This window comes from Strix uralensis, chromosome 5 (genome assembly GCF_047716275.1).
Source record: "Strix uralensis isolate ZFMK-TIS-50842 chromosome 5, bStrUra1, whole genome shotgun sequence".
Classification (NCBI taxonomy): Eukaryota; Metazoa; Chordata; class Aves; order Strigiformes; family Strigidae; genus Strix; species Strix uralensis.
Window position 1 is genome coordinate 88193678 of NC_133976.1, and position 16112 is coordinate 88209789.

The 16112-nt window shown below is 41.3% G+C and overlaps 1 protein-coding gene across 4 annotated transcripts in view; it reads right to left on the bottom strand.

The window, feature by feature from the left end:
- Window positions 1-2119: 2119 nt before the first annotated feature.
- Window positions 2120-16112, bottom strand: part of ARHGAP8 (Rho GTPase activating protein 8) — an 82325-nt gene continuing 68332 nt past the window's right edge. For all 4 annotated transcript variants that reach the window (XM_074872139.1, XM_074872137.1, XM_074872138.1 and 1 more), the window contains 4 exons: window positions 13328-13405; window positions 12516-12644; window positions 9429-9532; window positions 2120-2812 (listed from right to left, as the gene is read on the bottom strand). In XM_074872139.1, the coding sequence (XP_074728240.1) occupies window positions 2615-2812; window positions 9429-9532; window positions 12516-12644; window positions 13328-13405 (509 nt within the window). In that variant the 3' untranslated portion in view covers window positions 2120-2614. The remainder of the gene's footprint in view (window positions 2813-9428; window positions 9533-12515; window positions 12645-13327; window positions 13406-16112) is intronic.

Consider the following 16112-nt stretch of genomic DNA (forward strand, 5'->3'; position numbering starts at 1 on the left):
GCAGCATCAAATTACCCGCACTGACGGGTAACAGCTGTTCTCTGTTCTCAGAAGGAAGAAGGCACCTTGAGATGAGAAAACGCCATTTTGTTCTTCATTGCTACATGAGAGGAGCTATAAATTGCTGGGAAATGGTAGTTTACAAAGCACTAAAAGGAAGACCTGCAGTTTGGCGTGTGACCAACGCCGAGAGAGTGAGGCTTGTTTTAACTATCGCTTTGTCTGTGTAGAGGCAGGTAAATCAGCTGAAGGGATGCTCCTTGTTTGGACTTTTTACTGCAGTAAAAGGGTCAGAGGTGCCCCGAGGGCTCGCTCACCAGCACGGCTGCTGCCGCCAAATTCCCGCTCTCTCCCAACTCAGTATGAGTTGGAGAACTACACCTACGAGGTACCACCCTCCCCAGGCTCCGGGGACTTTCTGAGCAAAGCTGACTTCCAGGAACTCAGGATTTCACCCCCCAGGGCTCTGGCATGTTACTGGGCTAATAAAACTATCGCATTCCCAGTACGCACTGAAGCCTAAATGCCATTTGATGTTGTCAGATTTTTGGAAGAGGACATGGGGAAATGGAAAACAACCATTTTATAGGACTTATTGGCATTTAATCCCAAAGCACTTTTCTAATGTCAGGCGCTCCTTCTTTTTACAGACAGCAAAACTAATGCATCTGTATCTCAACCGAGGTCAGAGAGTGGCCAAATACTCAGGTTTTGTTAACTCCCAGAGGCCAAAAACCCCACAAGAACAGGGTGCTGATGCACTGACCCATGCTGCCAAGTCGCTGAGCAGTGCTGAGCGTAACTGTGTGTGTTTTTCGTAATGCAACAAGGCTAGGATGCTGTCACGGATAGCTCAGATGTAAAACTGGTGAGCTGCAATACAAAACTGTGACAGTTTTATCCCTGGCAATCGCATTTTGCTGAAATGCAACAATCGTGAATATTTGTTAATTATTCTCTTTGTATTATGCAAGATTTTATATTTAAATGGGAGTCATAGGTGATTATTACAGATAGCCAAAAACCAAAAAAGTTGTTTTTAAGACACTTGAGGGACTGGGGAAAACACACAACCGTGACACGAGAAGTTGGTTCTAACACATCTTATCCTAAAGCCTCTGTATTTTTCAAATTTTAATCACTGCCTAATGCTATAGATGACACCTACTGGGCAAATGAAGGCCTGGCACCTCCAGCATTCCACAGCCTTCTGAATTCTTGGGTATTCCCTAAACCACCCTCCACAATAAGGTTGTGTTGCTCCCTTTACGAGAGCCTACAGGATAACAAGTGGCTCTGTGTTTGCAGAGGAGGGGAGGCCTAAATTGTTCCACCTGAGACTTACTTCTACTGAAGTCTAACTAGTCCCTCCGTTCCGTTAGCTTTGTACACGAGCAGGAAGACCAGAACAGGAGGGAAAATACCACTTACCTTTTTTTACCACTGGCTATTTTTCTATTGCTTTGCAGGCAGCTATAATGATAATTTTGTTACACCACCCCATCACCAGTCAGGGTTTAACAATGAAATAGCACTGTGTTCATCAAACACAAATGATATTGATGGCATAGTTAGAAAACACTGAAAATTCTCCCTTTATGCTGGTTAATTATTCACATTGGGACTAATAATAGACTTTCGATGTATAAAATGATTATAATGATTAAAATATTATCCAAGTTGTAGCTCTTATTGCTTCCTAGAGAAACCAATTTGAAGAGCAAATTTCTATCAACTCAAACTGCAAAAGCATGCAGCCCAAACACGAGGGGTACTCTTCTCAAAGTTAGTCTATATTCCATATTATGCACTCACTGATACAGCTCCACTGATGAAATTCCCCAGTATTTAGAGACAAAAACCCCACAAGATTATTGCTCCCCATTTGAACTTACAAGAAGAAAAAAACTGCCACGTGCTTTGCATGTGCAGCTACAGTGATTAACTTCATATACGAGATATTTGCAAGCATAATTAGTTAGCTGTCTGCAAAACTCAAATTACCCAGGAAACACTTTACTCTCCATGTAATTGCAAACCTGATGGGCCACAACTGCCCACACTGTTTTGTGTAAAACAAGACGCTGAAATATATGGAAAAATAGTTTAGAAATTGTAGTATCTTAAAAATTGATCTCATCTTTATTAACTTAATAGGGAAATGTCTAACAAACTTGTATTCAAATAAAAAAAAAAAATAAAAAAAAGAAGAAAGCTGTACATTCAGGAGTGGTCCAGAACTTAGCTCTGCCCATGCAGAAAATAATGGCACATAGTAAGGTCTCCAGATCCCCAAAGGAATGACAGACTGGCACATAGTGTCGTGATTTTTTTTTTTTAACATACCAGTTTCTGTCAGCTGCTCAGGTTTAATAAGGGGATTCACTTTGACCTATTGGTCTTTGAATGTTCATGTACATATTCTCCCCACCGTGATGAGACTATCTGGGACACTGTGCTTCTCCCAACATCTTTGGTATTTGGAAAGCTATAGAAATTTTAGTCTGTATTGGAAGTTTTCTTCACAGGCGAGAGCCCTGAATATAAAGCTTCAGTTTGAGGCAGGGAGACCTTTCCCTCAGGCAGCCATACTCCATCCTCCTTTCTGGGAGCACTAAGGTAAGATCTCACCAGGCACTGTTCGGGAGTTGAATACATTCGTGTAGAAATCTATCAGTAACTCAGTGAAGAGATTCAGCGGTACCAGAGCACTCAGGGAGGCTGTTCCTTTCGATGGCCAGATCAAATTCAAGCCGAAGACACAGGCCAGGCTGGATGCTGTCATTCTGTTATATATGCTCTCCTGCGAAACCTGGAAAAACATAAACACGAGTAGGTATATGAGTACGTGTGCCCCAGGGAGCGAGAGACGAGAGACCGTCCCGTACTGAGGAGTACACCCTGGCCATGGGTACAGCACTGGCCGCTCAGCAGCCTCAGGGCTGACTACACAGCCTAGAGCTATAGGGCCTCTGGAGTCTGGGTCCTCCAAGTACAAGATGAGATGTCAGTAAGTCAAGCAAAAAGACCGAGTTGTTTCCTTAGGCTAGGAAAATGAATTGTTTTCCATCCTTCTGTACGGAATCGGTTGCTATCTCTGCTGGGGGGCAGGGAAGGGCAGCATAAACAAACAGCTACCCCAACTGCTTCAAGTCCTCTACAGAACAAACCTTGGGGACTTCTGAAGTTGCCTGCAAGGGTTTAGAAGGTTTTTTTCTCTCTCTCTTCCAAGTACCTCCACATGCACTCAATTCCTCTGAAGCAATGGAGGTGAAAATGGGCCGTCGGTAAAATACCCAGCACTGAAACCTGTTCTGCACCTGGATGATGTGTCCTACTTCTAGCTGTAGATCTGAGCTCAGACCTGGGGAGCTGGAGTATTTATTTTTTTCTCTGTGTGAACTTGGCAGGGAATTTGTGTGTGTTTTGCTCTCCTGCATTACATAGCTGGTATCTAAAGCCCAGTATGGTCTATCTGGCAAGTTCTCTGTTACTGTAAAGAGCCAGCAAGCTGAAGGTGCTCCCGATACCTCCTGACACGGGTAATTCAGCCAGTTCTTCTCAGGCTGATGGTTGCAGTTGTTGACCAGTAATCTGTTACAGGAAGACCGTGCAGTCACAAACTGATGTACAGGTTACTCTGAAGCTGTTATCTCAGAACAAGGAATTATTGGGCAAAATCTCCTATGTATTCCTTCTGCTACAGTTTCAAGCGGAATAGGAAAGCAAAAATTCTGTTTCTCAGTGTCTCTTCATTTCTGCCTTGCCATAAAGCTTTCTGAAAAGGCAGCTCTGTAGTACTACGAAAAGCCTGAGGACACTAGAGGAAAATCTAAGAAACACTTCTTAGCATATGCATAAATTCCAGTCGCCCCCAGCCCAGTAACCCAGGTTTCATTCCCCTCTACTTCCTACAGCACAGTTCCACCCTCCACGGTGTTTTACCCAGCAAGGAGGCTATTTGCTCAGCCTTGAGGGGATAAAACGCCCTTTAGACACGTGTGCAGGATGGAAGTCTTTTCCTTGGGGGACATGAAGAAGCACTTACGTGCCCAAAAGCATAAAATTTTCTTCCTAACCGTATTAATTTTCCCAATAATTGGTACTATTTTTCCCTCCAATCTCTGCCTCACCCTTCTGGGACATCAGGGCTACTGTGATGCTACTTCTGCTACAAATATTAAAGGCTTTAATTGTTTTTAAGGTCATGAAGCAGGGCTGGATAAAGGCAGGAGATATTTGGTGCCAAAGAATTGACTTCACAACTTGAGAATAAAAAGTCGTCAGATTAAAGAGCCATGCCTGCTTCATGACCTTATGCAAAACCCACATCATTCTCTGCAGAGCACGAACCACGTGTAACCCGCTGACCTTCACATACCGCTCCCGATGCACTATTTAACAACACAGAAAAACCAACAAGCGCATCTCATTCGTTTAATCTGCTTCAGATGAGATCAGCTCCAACAAGAGTTCATTATACTGCAGCAAGGTAGCAAAAGCTAAACTACCACCAAAATAACTGATGATGGAAAACAGTAAGTTCCCTGTTAACAAGGAGACACAGGTATCACCGTGAAGGTAGCTGGACAATGAAGCTGGAGTTTGGATACTAATAAATATAACAAGGTTGGGGACTGTGTTCTGGCCCTTGGGTCAAGTGGCTCATGCTGGCTGCATCCACACTGTGTAACGTTGTACATGTGAAACCCCTGTGGATTTGTCCTCACTCCAAAATTAGTTTTTGGTGTTTCTTTCAGTTGAAAGTCTCTAAAATAATGTGAGAGCTACAGGCCATCACTCTGCGTTTTCTACATCCTAAGGCCTTATGTGTTTAGAGAGCAGGTGCCCTGTGATGGCACAGAGGATGTGCAGTACTGGAGGACAGGGGAGGGTGGAAGGAGCCAAACATGTCGCAGTTGTCTTCCCTGGTTTTCCGGAGTGCTCCCTGACACGCTCTCTCCTGCAAGTCGTAGGCAGGTGCTGTCTTCAAGCGCTAGTTGAAACACACCCAGCTTAACCCAGCTGCTGCCTCGAAGGCCAACGTGTCAGCTCAAAGCAACACCACTGCCACTAGAGCTAGATTTAATTCTTCTCTTTAGGCCATTTCAAACCATGTTTCTAACTCCAAGATGAAACCATCTCTTCCCACCCGCCACCACTCTGTGAACGTTCCAAGGAGACAGTCGATGTTGAAATGATCAACAAAAATACCCATGACACAGATTCTCCCCTGAGAGAGAAAATCCTTAAGATAAAATGAAACGGTGATTATATCATCGGAGGCAGAGCTACACTGAGCCTTATCTGTGAGTCATCCATGAGGCTGACACTTGGGAATTCAAGGGAGACACCGCACATTGCTTCACTCCAAAACGCACAGTAATCCCTTCCTCAGCAGATCCAAGAAAAAGTGTGCAACTGAATCAAACTCCACGACAATCTTTGCTGCCTCGCCAAGCACTGCAAGCGAGGAAGCCGCCCTGTCACGCCAGTGTCGATGGCTTCATCCCTCCCCAGGGGGACCAGGCTTCACACCATCTCAACCCCCTCGCTACTCCAATGCCAGTTTTCTTTCTCAAATGACATGAATGCATCCACTTCGTCTACAACACCATCATGAGCAGCTGATGTTTTCTTCCACCACTAGACTGTGGAAGGGCAGCACGCAGTCAGCCAACCTCTTTATGGGCTACCCCTCTACATAACTGCACTCCAAAGCTACGTTCTAAGAAATATAAATTTTATTTTTAGCATTTGGACTAACCCCCTTAACGCCGCCTTTGATTCCCTCACGAAGTTAGTAACCATCATCTCTGTTTCAAGTGAAAATACACTTGCTCTGTCAATTTGACAAGCTAATAAAAGACAATTCTCCAAGGACCTAGATCCTATCTTTGAAGGAATCATCTGCACATCACAGAAAAGTATTACAACAAAGAACTACACAGCTCCAGTTTGTTGGGTTTTTCCCCCCTTTCACTGGAACACGTATATTAAAAAAAAAATCATTAAGTCACGACAGCCTACATTGAAAGAAAGTCCTCTACAAAGATAAAACTTGTACCCTGCAAAACACATCATTGGGAATAAACACTGAAGATTTAGTGCCACATCAACAAATGCCAAATATACATCTTCACTATTCCAGAATAAACACCCTACTACCCCCAGCAAAACTGTGACAATTTTTGAATTCCACATACTTGCATCCCAACACCCTCATGGATATTGCAGGAGTGAAACCAGGCAGACGCTACACTACTTAATGAACTTAAACAGTGAAATACAGAGGGTAGAAACAGCCAATTATCAACAGCTTTTAAAAATGTAAGGACATCACCATCTCTTTGGTTTCTCAGTTGCAGTGCTGAAAGAACTTCAGAAAACGTTTTCAAAAGAAAATTACTAGATATTAAAACACCCCCACAAACTGACTGGAAATATAAATTCTTATCCCCCACTCTCAGCTCCCTTGCAGACATGCCAACTGCTTGTATCTGCTCCACGAGGCTTAGTCATCTAATCCTTCCCAACATGCCCCGTCATCTCCACCCCCAAGCTTTGCTGGTGCTAATTACACTTTTCAATTGGACAAGCGATTGAAACAAAACATTAATTCAGAGACTTTTTTTCCCAGCTTGTACTTCGCTTTAACTTTGCTGCTTCAGTTACAGCTCTGAAGTGTAGCCCATGGGCCCCAAAACCTCGTCCAGCTTTTCTAGTTGGTCCAAGTCTGGTCAGCCAGGTCAGCCACCCTTCCCCTCATCAGGCATGACTGCAGGGACAGAAATGAGCAGCAGAAAGTGTGTAAGCATAGAGAGGGGGCTGTATCAGCTGGTACTAAAACCAAAGACATGGTTATAAAAACACAATCTAGACAATATTACTGCCTCTACAAACTTTCCTGATTGTTTAGCCTTAGACTGTCATGGGAAAGTACAATTATAGTTTTCTACTAAATGGTTTCTGGCTTCAGAACTGGGTAACTGTAGGCCTCAGAGTGCTTTGCCAATTTGCAAGATGACTTCTTTGAGCCTTTTAAGTTTGCCTGCGCATTCATAAATGCACTTCGCTGCACGCGCAAGGCAGGGCTTGCAGAACACAAACAGTTGTTCGCACACACTCATCTCTTCTGAGATCATCTGAGCAAGCACGGACATTTTTTACAGACATAATTCAGGGACCGGCTCGTGAAAATCGGCCTTTGTTTCCCCTCTTGCTCCTGGTTGCCCAGTTCTGCCTAGGTAGGTCAGTCCACTACAGCTCCAAGAGGACCCTGCAAATCCCTCTCTAGCGACCAGATGTGCTGCGAAGCGGAGATGGGCAGCTTACACCCCCCACGGCCCCCTGGGCTCATTCCTGGCAAAATCGCTGCCAATCGAAGTTTAAAGAATTTGGACCTATTTTTTAAATTCAAGTCTATTACTTCTGTAGGAGTTGCACTGTCTTCTTGTAGCACCCTTGGACTAGAAGGAGATGTTTCATTAAGTAAAGGGGTTGAGACTGCAGAGAAAAATGGGGATTTTTTTTTTTTTATTTCTTCCACAAGCCTGTATCAAACCTGGAGTGTTCAAAACCTGTATCCGGTGATTACAATTCATCCCACTTCATGAAATTACCACAAGTACCTCTCGCACTACTCAAGGCTGAGCTCATGGAAGAATTAAATTGCCTCTTACATGTAAGAAGGTTGATGCTTGCAGGTAAAAACTAGGATTATTGGTAGAGTGCTCTGTTAAAGTTTGAATTGTGGCAGCTTGTGCAGCACGCCAATCTGCAATGAATAGACACCTCCAGCTCCTAGATTGTTTCACGTTCCCTTGACCTTTCCAAATGCAAATATTCCCCGAGACATTAAGGATGAAAAGCCATGGATCAGCAAAAATTGCAGATCTGAGCGCGAGTATTCAGCTTGATGCTGTGCTTTACATAACAAGGCACACTCAAAAATAATGCGATGTTCTGTTGCCCAATTACAGAAAACACTATGTCGTACTTTCGCACACCTCATTAACACCTCAAGTGCTCAGCTCTTAAGAAGTGCGTTGAGATGGTGCATCTATTATTGGAACAAAGTCACTTACGCGATTCATAACACTGAAGAGAGAAATCAGTTGCTAAAATAATAGCAAATGACATGAGGATTTCCTTAATAGCATTAGAGTTCAGCTAAGCAACAGTAAACGAACATGTGAGTATTACGGGAACCTTGCAAGTGCTGAGCGAGTGGGGGTCGTATCAATGTGTTTCCTTTAATCTTGCTTTTCTCTAGTGTTTTGATAGAAAAAGGGATTAAATGTACTTGTTTTTGAAATATGCTACTGGCTAGAATATGTCAAACATGATTGTAGCCCAAGAACAGTTACTGAGGGCTAATTCCTCCGCTGGGGAAATCAGCATCATTCCAAATACATGATGGCTTTGGTGGGCTCTTAGGACTTCTGAAGGCTAGATCACTTTGTTCAGGTGTCAACACCACCGTGATCCTCAGTTTCAGGCACCTGGGTGGGAAAAATGTAATCTGGAAAAGGCAATACCTTGGATAAGGCAGAAGGAAGGGAAATTTACACTCCTGTTACTGTCTTTTCCTGCACATAAACTGGCAACCAAAGGATGTCACTAGGCTAACCGCAGAGCTATTTTTAATTGATGTTCCCCAAATCCCCACATCAGTGGGGTTTTCAAAAATGGGTTAAAAAAAAACCCCAGCAAATCAAAAAGTAGGACAAAAGACACATGATTTTATTGATCCTGAAGCATACCAAAAATTCTTGCAAAATGGCACGGTCAAAGTTTTTAATTGAACAATGTAGTAAATTACAGGATGAAAGGCTATTTTAAACGGGAAAATGTTATTTGTAAGATTTAATATAAAATATTTTGCTGGTTGCTCTAAAGCTCATTAATGTTTCTATCATTTTCTAAAATGACACCAATTTGTTTGGTGTTTTGGTTGCCCAAAATTTATACTTTGGAGAAAAAAGGTGATTTCACGTAGTTTTTCTCTGGCACTGAAAACTACACAACCACTATTTTCAGGCTCTTTTTCACTCCAAAATAGGGAAAAATCCCGAAGACTAGATCAATAAAAACATACGTTTGTGAATGTGGAGTCGGGGGGGATGGGACTTTTAAGTATTCCAGTACAGGCACAGTCCCATTTAAATTTACACAGTAGTTTTCATTACATCTAAAGGATTCCGTGGTGAAGGGATGGCCAGACCATAGCTTAGCGCTGACTTTTATTTGAACCAGAGGGTTCTGCATCCTGAGTTCACTCCATTAGCAAGTACTGCACAAAGACCTCACCACATTTGTACAATTCTTCAGTTTTATTTTCTGTGGAGATTTTCAATGTTGGATTAACAAGAACAGATTTAGAAAGAAAAGGGTGGCACTACTTTGGAAATTTTGCCTACACTCACCATATGGAGAAAGCATATCAGATATTTCAGAACAACGTAATTGTGTTCAGGAAGTCCTTGAACGATTTGTTTACATCTGGTGACTCGTAAACTGCTCTCCACACCTGCAATATCAAAGTCAGTATTAGTTTAACTCAAAAACATCAAAATATTACCAAGAAATAACTGCTTATTTATATCTGCTGGAATTTCAATATCCATCTGTAAAACTAACCACAAAATTCAGCTCTGCTAACCTCCACCACCGACGTAACAGTTCGGGTTATCCCTTTAAGTGACCCCACCATCTTTTGTATTACCACATATCTGGCTAGGACTAACATCCAGAGTATTTTCTCAATTCAGTGAAACAGCCAAATAATTTTTTTGCTAGAGAGGACTTTCAAAGGTCTTGATTAAACTCTCATTATCTCTCCATGCACTGAATCCAGACATCTACATTTTATGCCCTAATTTTATTCTTCCTGAGACATAGTCCTGCCCAAAATGCTCTTTTGGCACTCTACTAACTTCAACACACTGTCTCAGCAAAGATTGATGAGATGGCCACTTGGGTGGGTAAGAATCTTCTGGAGATGAACCTCAGCAGGCTCATTAACTCATTTCAACAGATGGGCAAAACCAGAACTGGACCCCAAACTCCTTTGCATCATCTAGATAATCTGGGTGAGAATTACACTAACACAGGATTTCAAATGCTGTTCCAAGTGAATTTTTTTTTTTTTCTGGAATATTGTAATTATTTTAGTCCCAGAAGTTTAACACCAATGTGGACATAGGTCTGATCATTACCATCATGCCTGACCTAACCACCCATTTGTGCTGATGCTTCTTCTGCATGTTCCGTTTCTCTCTATCCCTGACACAGCCAGAGGTGCACGCAAGTACATGAGGATACACAAAATTCCAGCCTGTTAAAGGTTCCCTTATGGTCTGAATTAAAAACATGAAGCTATCCTGTGGTGAGCTGTGTTGACATTTTTCCTACTGCAAAGCTACCAGTTCCCATAAAACACAATAATCTGAATCCCAGTATTTTTTTTTGTCAGCTTTCTGCAGAGTAAATAATGCAGGAAGTGTAGCAATACTGGGTAAAGGAACCCTTTCTAGCAGTTTTCATGACCAAAGAAGTTCTTCGTCAATTATAAATGTCAAGGTTTTATTAATTTTTTTAGTCACTCAGCTAATTTATTTCACAGCTCCTATCAGTAACACTTTAAAAACATGTTTCAGATGAGACTCTAAAGAGAAAAGTTTCACTATCACTTCATAGTACTGTAAAGCAGAGATACTGTATTTCTGGGTTTGCAGGTTAAAAGATGTAAGAGATACATCACACACTGCTCTGGTGTCTTCCAGAAGACTGAATGAGAATTTTCAAATCGTCCCCAGACAGCTGTCTGCAATCACACCTTTTCAAAGCTCCCTTCTGCACTGTATTCATAGAGAATATGCCTTTGCTGCAGTCCAGCTTGGCTCTCAAGCTTAAGATCTTTTAAAATCAGGATATCACCACAGCACCAAGAAAACATAGTGGACACACTGCACAAGAAGAAAGCCCAAGGAGAAATTCTCTTAAACTCCACTTTTCAATGTATTTTGACAACATTTCAAATGCCAGTAAACTCCTCCCAGTGTTCCTAGGACAATGCATTGCTCTCAGCTTCTTTTCACTTCTTCTCATTTTTCACTTGGCTCTATCACAAAGTGGTATCATATCCAGAAAGACAGCACAAGGTTGATTCAGTAAAAATTAGCATTTATACATCCTTCTTCCAAATTTCCCCTGTTCTCTCCAGTTCTCAGTGACTCTCCTTAGTCCCTCCACTTCTACCACCTTCCTGTGAACTGACCTGTTTTTCTCAATGCCCTGAGATATTTATTGTGTGAACAGATGAATCCTCGGTTTGGAAGGTGCTGATCTACAGCCATGCAAATAGCAAAACAGTACAGAACTTCAGAGAATTCTGAACATGACCCGATTAAGGTTTTTAATGGGAACACATGAATAAAGTTAATGACATGAAACAGTACATGCAGATGCTAGTGATGGGAACAGCATGAGAATTTTACCTAGTGTATCTAGGTACAGTAAACTTGCTGTACTTCTACACTTTACAAACATGTAGCAATTAAGATTTATCCCCAGTCTGAATCATTTTGCTGCCCTACCCCAACAGCAAGAGTCATTATAGTCATGATAACCTACCTTTTGCAACAGCATCAGCCCACGGTTAACAGAGCTATGCTAACAGACCCTGTTGGAAGCTGTACCCCATTTAGATAGAATTTCCTCAAAAAGCAGGTTTTGGAAAAATGCGTGCTTGTGACTTGTGACTGGAAGCTCTGTGGATTCCCTGCTAGCTTGACTATAGCCTGGATGGCAAAATACCAGTCTCTACAAGCTCTAGGTACTAACTCCCAGATATTCTGGCACTCAGATATTCAAGCCCCATTAATTAGGGGGTTGCCTTGCCAGCATTATAAACTCCTAGTCCCTGACAAAGGCCACATAATGAAAGTTTTATAATTCACAGTTTCATGTAGTGCCAGATCTTTAGATAATCAATGCATTCTCTTCTCATGCCTTTAGATCCTTTCTTCCCCAATATGTTATCGCATGGGAATAGTTACAAAAAAAAAAATCACCTCCCCACAAATAAAAGGAAAAGAAAAAAAAGGAAAGAAGCACACAGATGACCAACTAAATTTTGCTTCTACCATTCTGCCAATCTTGCTGCTAAAACTAAAGTTGCTCTGACGTAACTTGTATCACTGAGACTCAGTGCTGTGCCACGACATAAATCTGGAGCCCTGACAGTTAGAAGTCTGATCCAATTCTTAATAATACAGTATGATATAGAGATAAACCAGTAAACCTTGCAAAGTAAGCAGAGATGGTCTTGGAAACCCTGACCACCTTGCTCTGGTACAGATTATGAGGTTGTCCCTCCGTGGCTGCAGTGAAGCACTAATAATATTACATACCCACAACTGTGTCCTGGTTAGCAAACAGCAGTGATTATGTATTAGCCAGGTCCAGTTCAACTTGCTGTATAAATTTTTCTAAAGCTTGTTTATACTCACTGGTGATTCCAAGGATATGATCATAACACTCAAAGGTTAGTAATGGCTGAGGGAGTTCCCTAAGGAAAGTCTTCAGGATAACAGCAGGAATATGGATATCATGATAATCATCGAAATTCACAGACTTGCCTAAAAGGAGAAGAATTAAAAAAAAGAATTAAAAAAAAGCGGTGTGTAATCATGTGTTTTACTTTTTCTTGAAACCACTGCTTAAAAACTGTTTCACACTATACTTTGAACAGAAAACCTCTTGGCATTCTGCTGCTGGTAACTCCTGGCATTTTATTTTCGTATTTTTCATAGAGTTTTACTAATCTTGCTGTAAGAGATTCTCCCCATAAAGGCATTTCAGAAAATGACTTCACGGGGAAGTCAGTGACTTTCAAAATTACTTCACTACATTTCATAAATTGTATTAGGTAAAATTATATTTCTTTGCCATAACCATGGAAAAACACCAGAGGCAAAATGACACAAAGACATTGTACGTCCTAACTACAGTAACTCGATGTGCATAGAGGCAGTATAAATGTTTATGAAAAAACAGACCATTTTTGACTCAAACCTTATATTCATTAGCTGCCACAGCTTTTCTAAGCTCTGGTCTGACATCGACTGGTGACTTGCTATTCAGTAAGCACTAAGTGCCTGTGCTACCTTCCAGGTTTCTGTACTAATGCTCTTATTATGTTATTTTATGTTACAAATGGTTTTACAATTAACTAACCATAAGAAAGCTAGCATTTCTGCTTCACCAACAAACCCAAGATCAACAAAGCCCTCACACTGGCAGTGGTATGATGACAGCTTACCCTGATTGTAGAGCTTCTGAACATCTTTGATGGTCTGGATGCTGGCTGACCTTCTGAAGAGGCCCTCTACTTGTAGTCCTGAAAAAAACAATTAATGCAGGTCTCATCTGTAAAAGCTGCCACTCTCTTGTTTTACTCCGTAACTTCGGTTGAAAACAGAACAGAGAGAGAAGGTTTGGGAACAAACTTGATACACTCACTTTTTGGAAATAAAGTCATTGAGAACAGAGCATACAATCAAATAATTTTGCAACATTGCCCACAGCACTTTCCTTAACATGTCTCACTGAAATACTACCACCTTTCCTTAAGTGTTTTAGAGGGTCTTGCCAACTGTAATTTTTCTTTAAAAGTAGTTTTCAATTGCACCTAATGACACAGAAGCAGGAGATTTAGATTCACCAGGCTGCTTATGTACCCCCTCTCCTTACATACCCTCCCTCACTGAGAGCATCTGCAAACTGAGCCCTAAACCACGCCTGTCAATCTGCTATTCTCCTTGCCTTAAACCTTTAGCAAACTAAAGAGGGGATTTGTAAAGATTCCCTAAGCTCCCTCTTCTGTCAGAGGGTGAGACAAGATCCATTAGGCTGGGGAATGTTTCATAGGATTTCTTACCACTGGCAGGATACTGGCCTCCCCAGTTTAAAGGTAGTTTGGGGCAGACCACTGCTCCTTCCACCTCTCTCTGGAAGCCAGTGGGACTTAACTCTCTGTCTGCTCATGGTGTTTTGAAATACCTGATCCTAGTCTTGAGGCACTGCTGAAATATTTATCATAATTCTCCTGAAGGGTATCTCATTTGTTTTTATGTTGTGGACTAACTGAAATCTGACTTCAGCTACAGAGCAAAAATGGCAATAAAATGCTTCCAATCAAGGATCTAATTTGAACCACAGCTTTCAAGTAAGTTATTTATCTGAATTATTACGCAAAACAGGATGGGGACAATCAGTGTTACTTTTCTTGAGACTTGTGGTACTTCTTGCTTTTGAGTTTGGTAGAATCCTCATTCCCCTCTCTCTCTCCTTCTCTCCAGTTTGAGCTGCTCCTTCCACCCAGCAGGTAATTAATGCAGTTTGGCTCACATGGAGTCTGACCCGGAGATTTCTCCTGGAAGCAGAATAATCTAAAATATCACCCAGTGCTGGTCTGACCAAACATAAAATCGCTGACAGTTTGAGAACAGTGGTAGACCACCCCCCGATGTGGAGGGACTGCGGTACGTTTCTTTATGAGTGTGGAAGATCAGATTGACTTTTTGATTTTTTTCATGCTTATCTTTCAGCAGGTGAGCAGCCAGACTGAAATCAGTGTTTGTGTGTTTCAACTGAAGTACACACGCATCTATTTGCACAATCAAGACACTTTATGGTGTTCTAGAAAAATTTTGAGTCGTACGTTACTGAAAGATACTCGGTCAATCTTGTAAATTCACCCAGGTTGCACGCGTATTTTGTACATGAAAAATTAGTAAATTAATAAAAGATTCCTAAATTAATAAAATATTCCCTACAGAATAGCATTTAGCATTGTTCATAGGAATTTAAATCAGTATACTAAAAGAACTGATAATTTACTACTGTAGTAAATTTTCACAGACTTTTACAAAGAACCCCAAGCTCTACTTGGAAGTGCTTCACTGACTAGATTTAGAGGCTTAGCTGGAGTTTAGCTAAGTACAGCTCCTAGTTACTTCCTAAGCATTTATGCCCTTGCCTGTTAAATTCCAGGTTGAATATTAAAATTTTAGCCCACGCACTCAGTTCTGGAAGGTACAGTATGACATCTCAAACTACAATATCTAAGAAGGATATGTGTGGTTTCTAAAGGAACCAAATGGACAATAATTATGATCTATTTGATGGCTTGCTTTATTCCCGATCAGATCATGTTTCAGCTGAATAAAGCAACGGCAAATAACATCACTGTAGTAAAACTGTTCCGTTAGATTTATAGTGCAACCTGTCTAAAGGCACGCTTTTGGAAGTGGCAGCTGCAAACAGCTAGCTCGTCAAGGCATTGCCCTCAGCAAACAAGAAACACAATAATTTCCTGAGAATTTGTAGAATTTTATGCTGGCTGTCAGTGAACTAGAGGTTTTCTGCAGAAACAAGTCTTTCAGAAAATGGACATCATAAATGCTTGCAATTCAGTTTGCAGGAATTGGTTTAATAGTTAATGTTTTAATCTGATATGAATCTCACCGTATAAACTACAATGTAATAAATATCAATTTTTAACATGTTTATGCCTTTATTGGCTAAGCTTTCAAGAGTCTAATTAAAGACATTAATCTGTAGCATAGACAGCAGCTGTACTTGTCTGGCCCTTCAACCCATCAATGTTACTGTAATGGCACATAACACTGAGCTCTTGCTGGATATATTTTTTGGAGGGGGAAAAGCAACTTTTATCCTCCTCTGCAGAAATCTGGGATACAGGCGATATCCCTGCTTCTCCCAGAATTCATTTACCAGGTCAGCTTGAAAGTGAATCAATATACAGCAATTTGTTTGCTCACAGGTGGCAACAAGCCAACTATCAAAGCAGGTATCTCCAAATCCTTTTTACATTTGTGGGCAACCTATCGAAATGACATGACGCTAATTAAACGTAGATTAGTACAATGCTCAGGAAAAAAGAAAAAGCTGTATTCTCCTTCTAAAGTAAAAGAACCCCAACAGCAAAAGAGCCACATCTTTTTTGCATAAAAGATGCTCAGACCAAAAAATAATATATTATAGCAATTTTAAAATAAAGCATGGGTCATAACTTCAGCCTA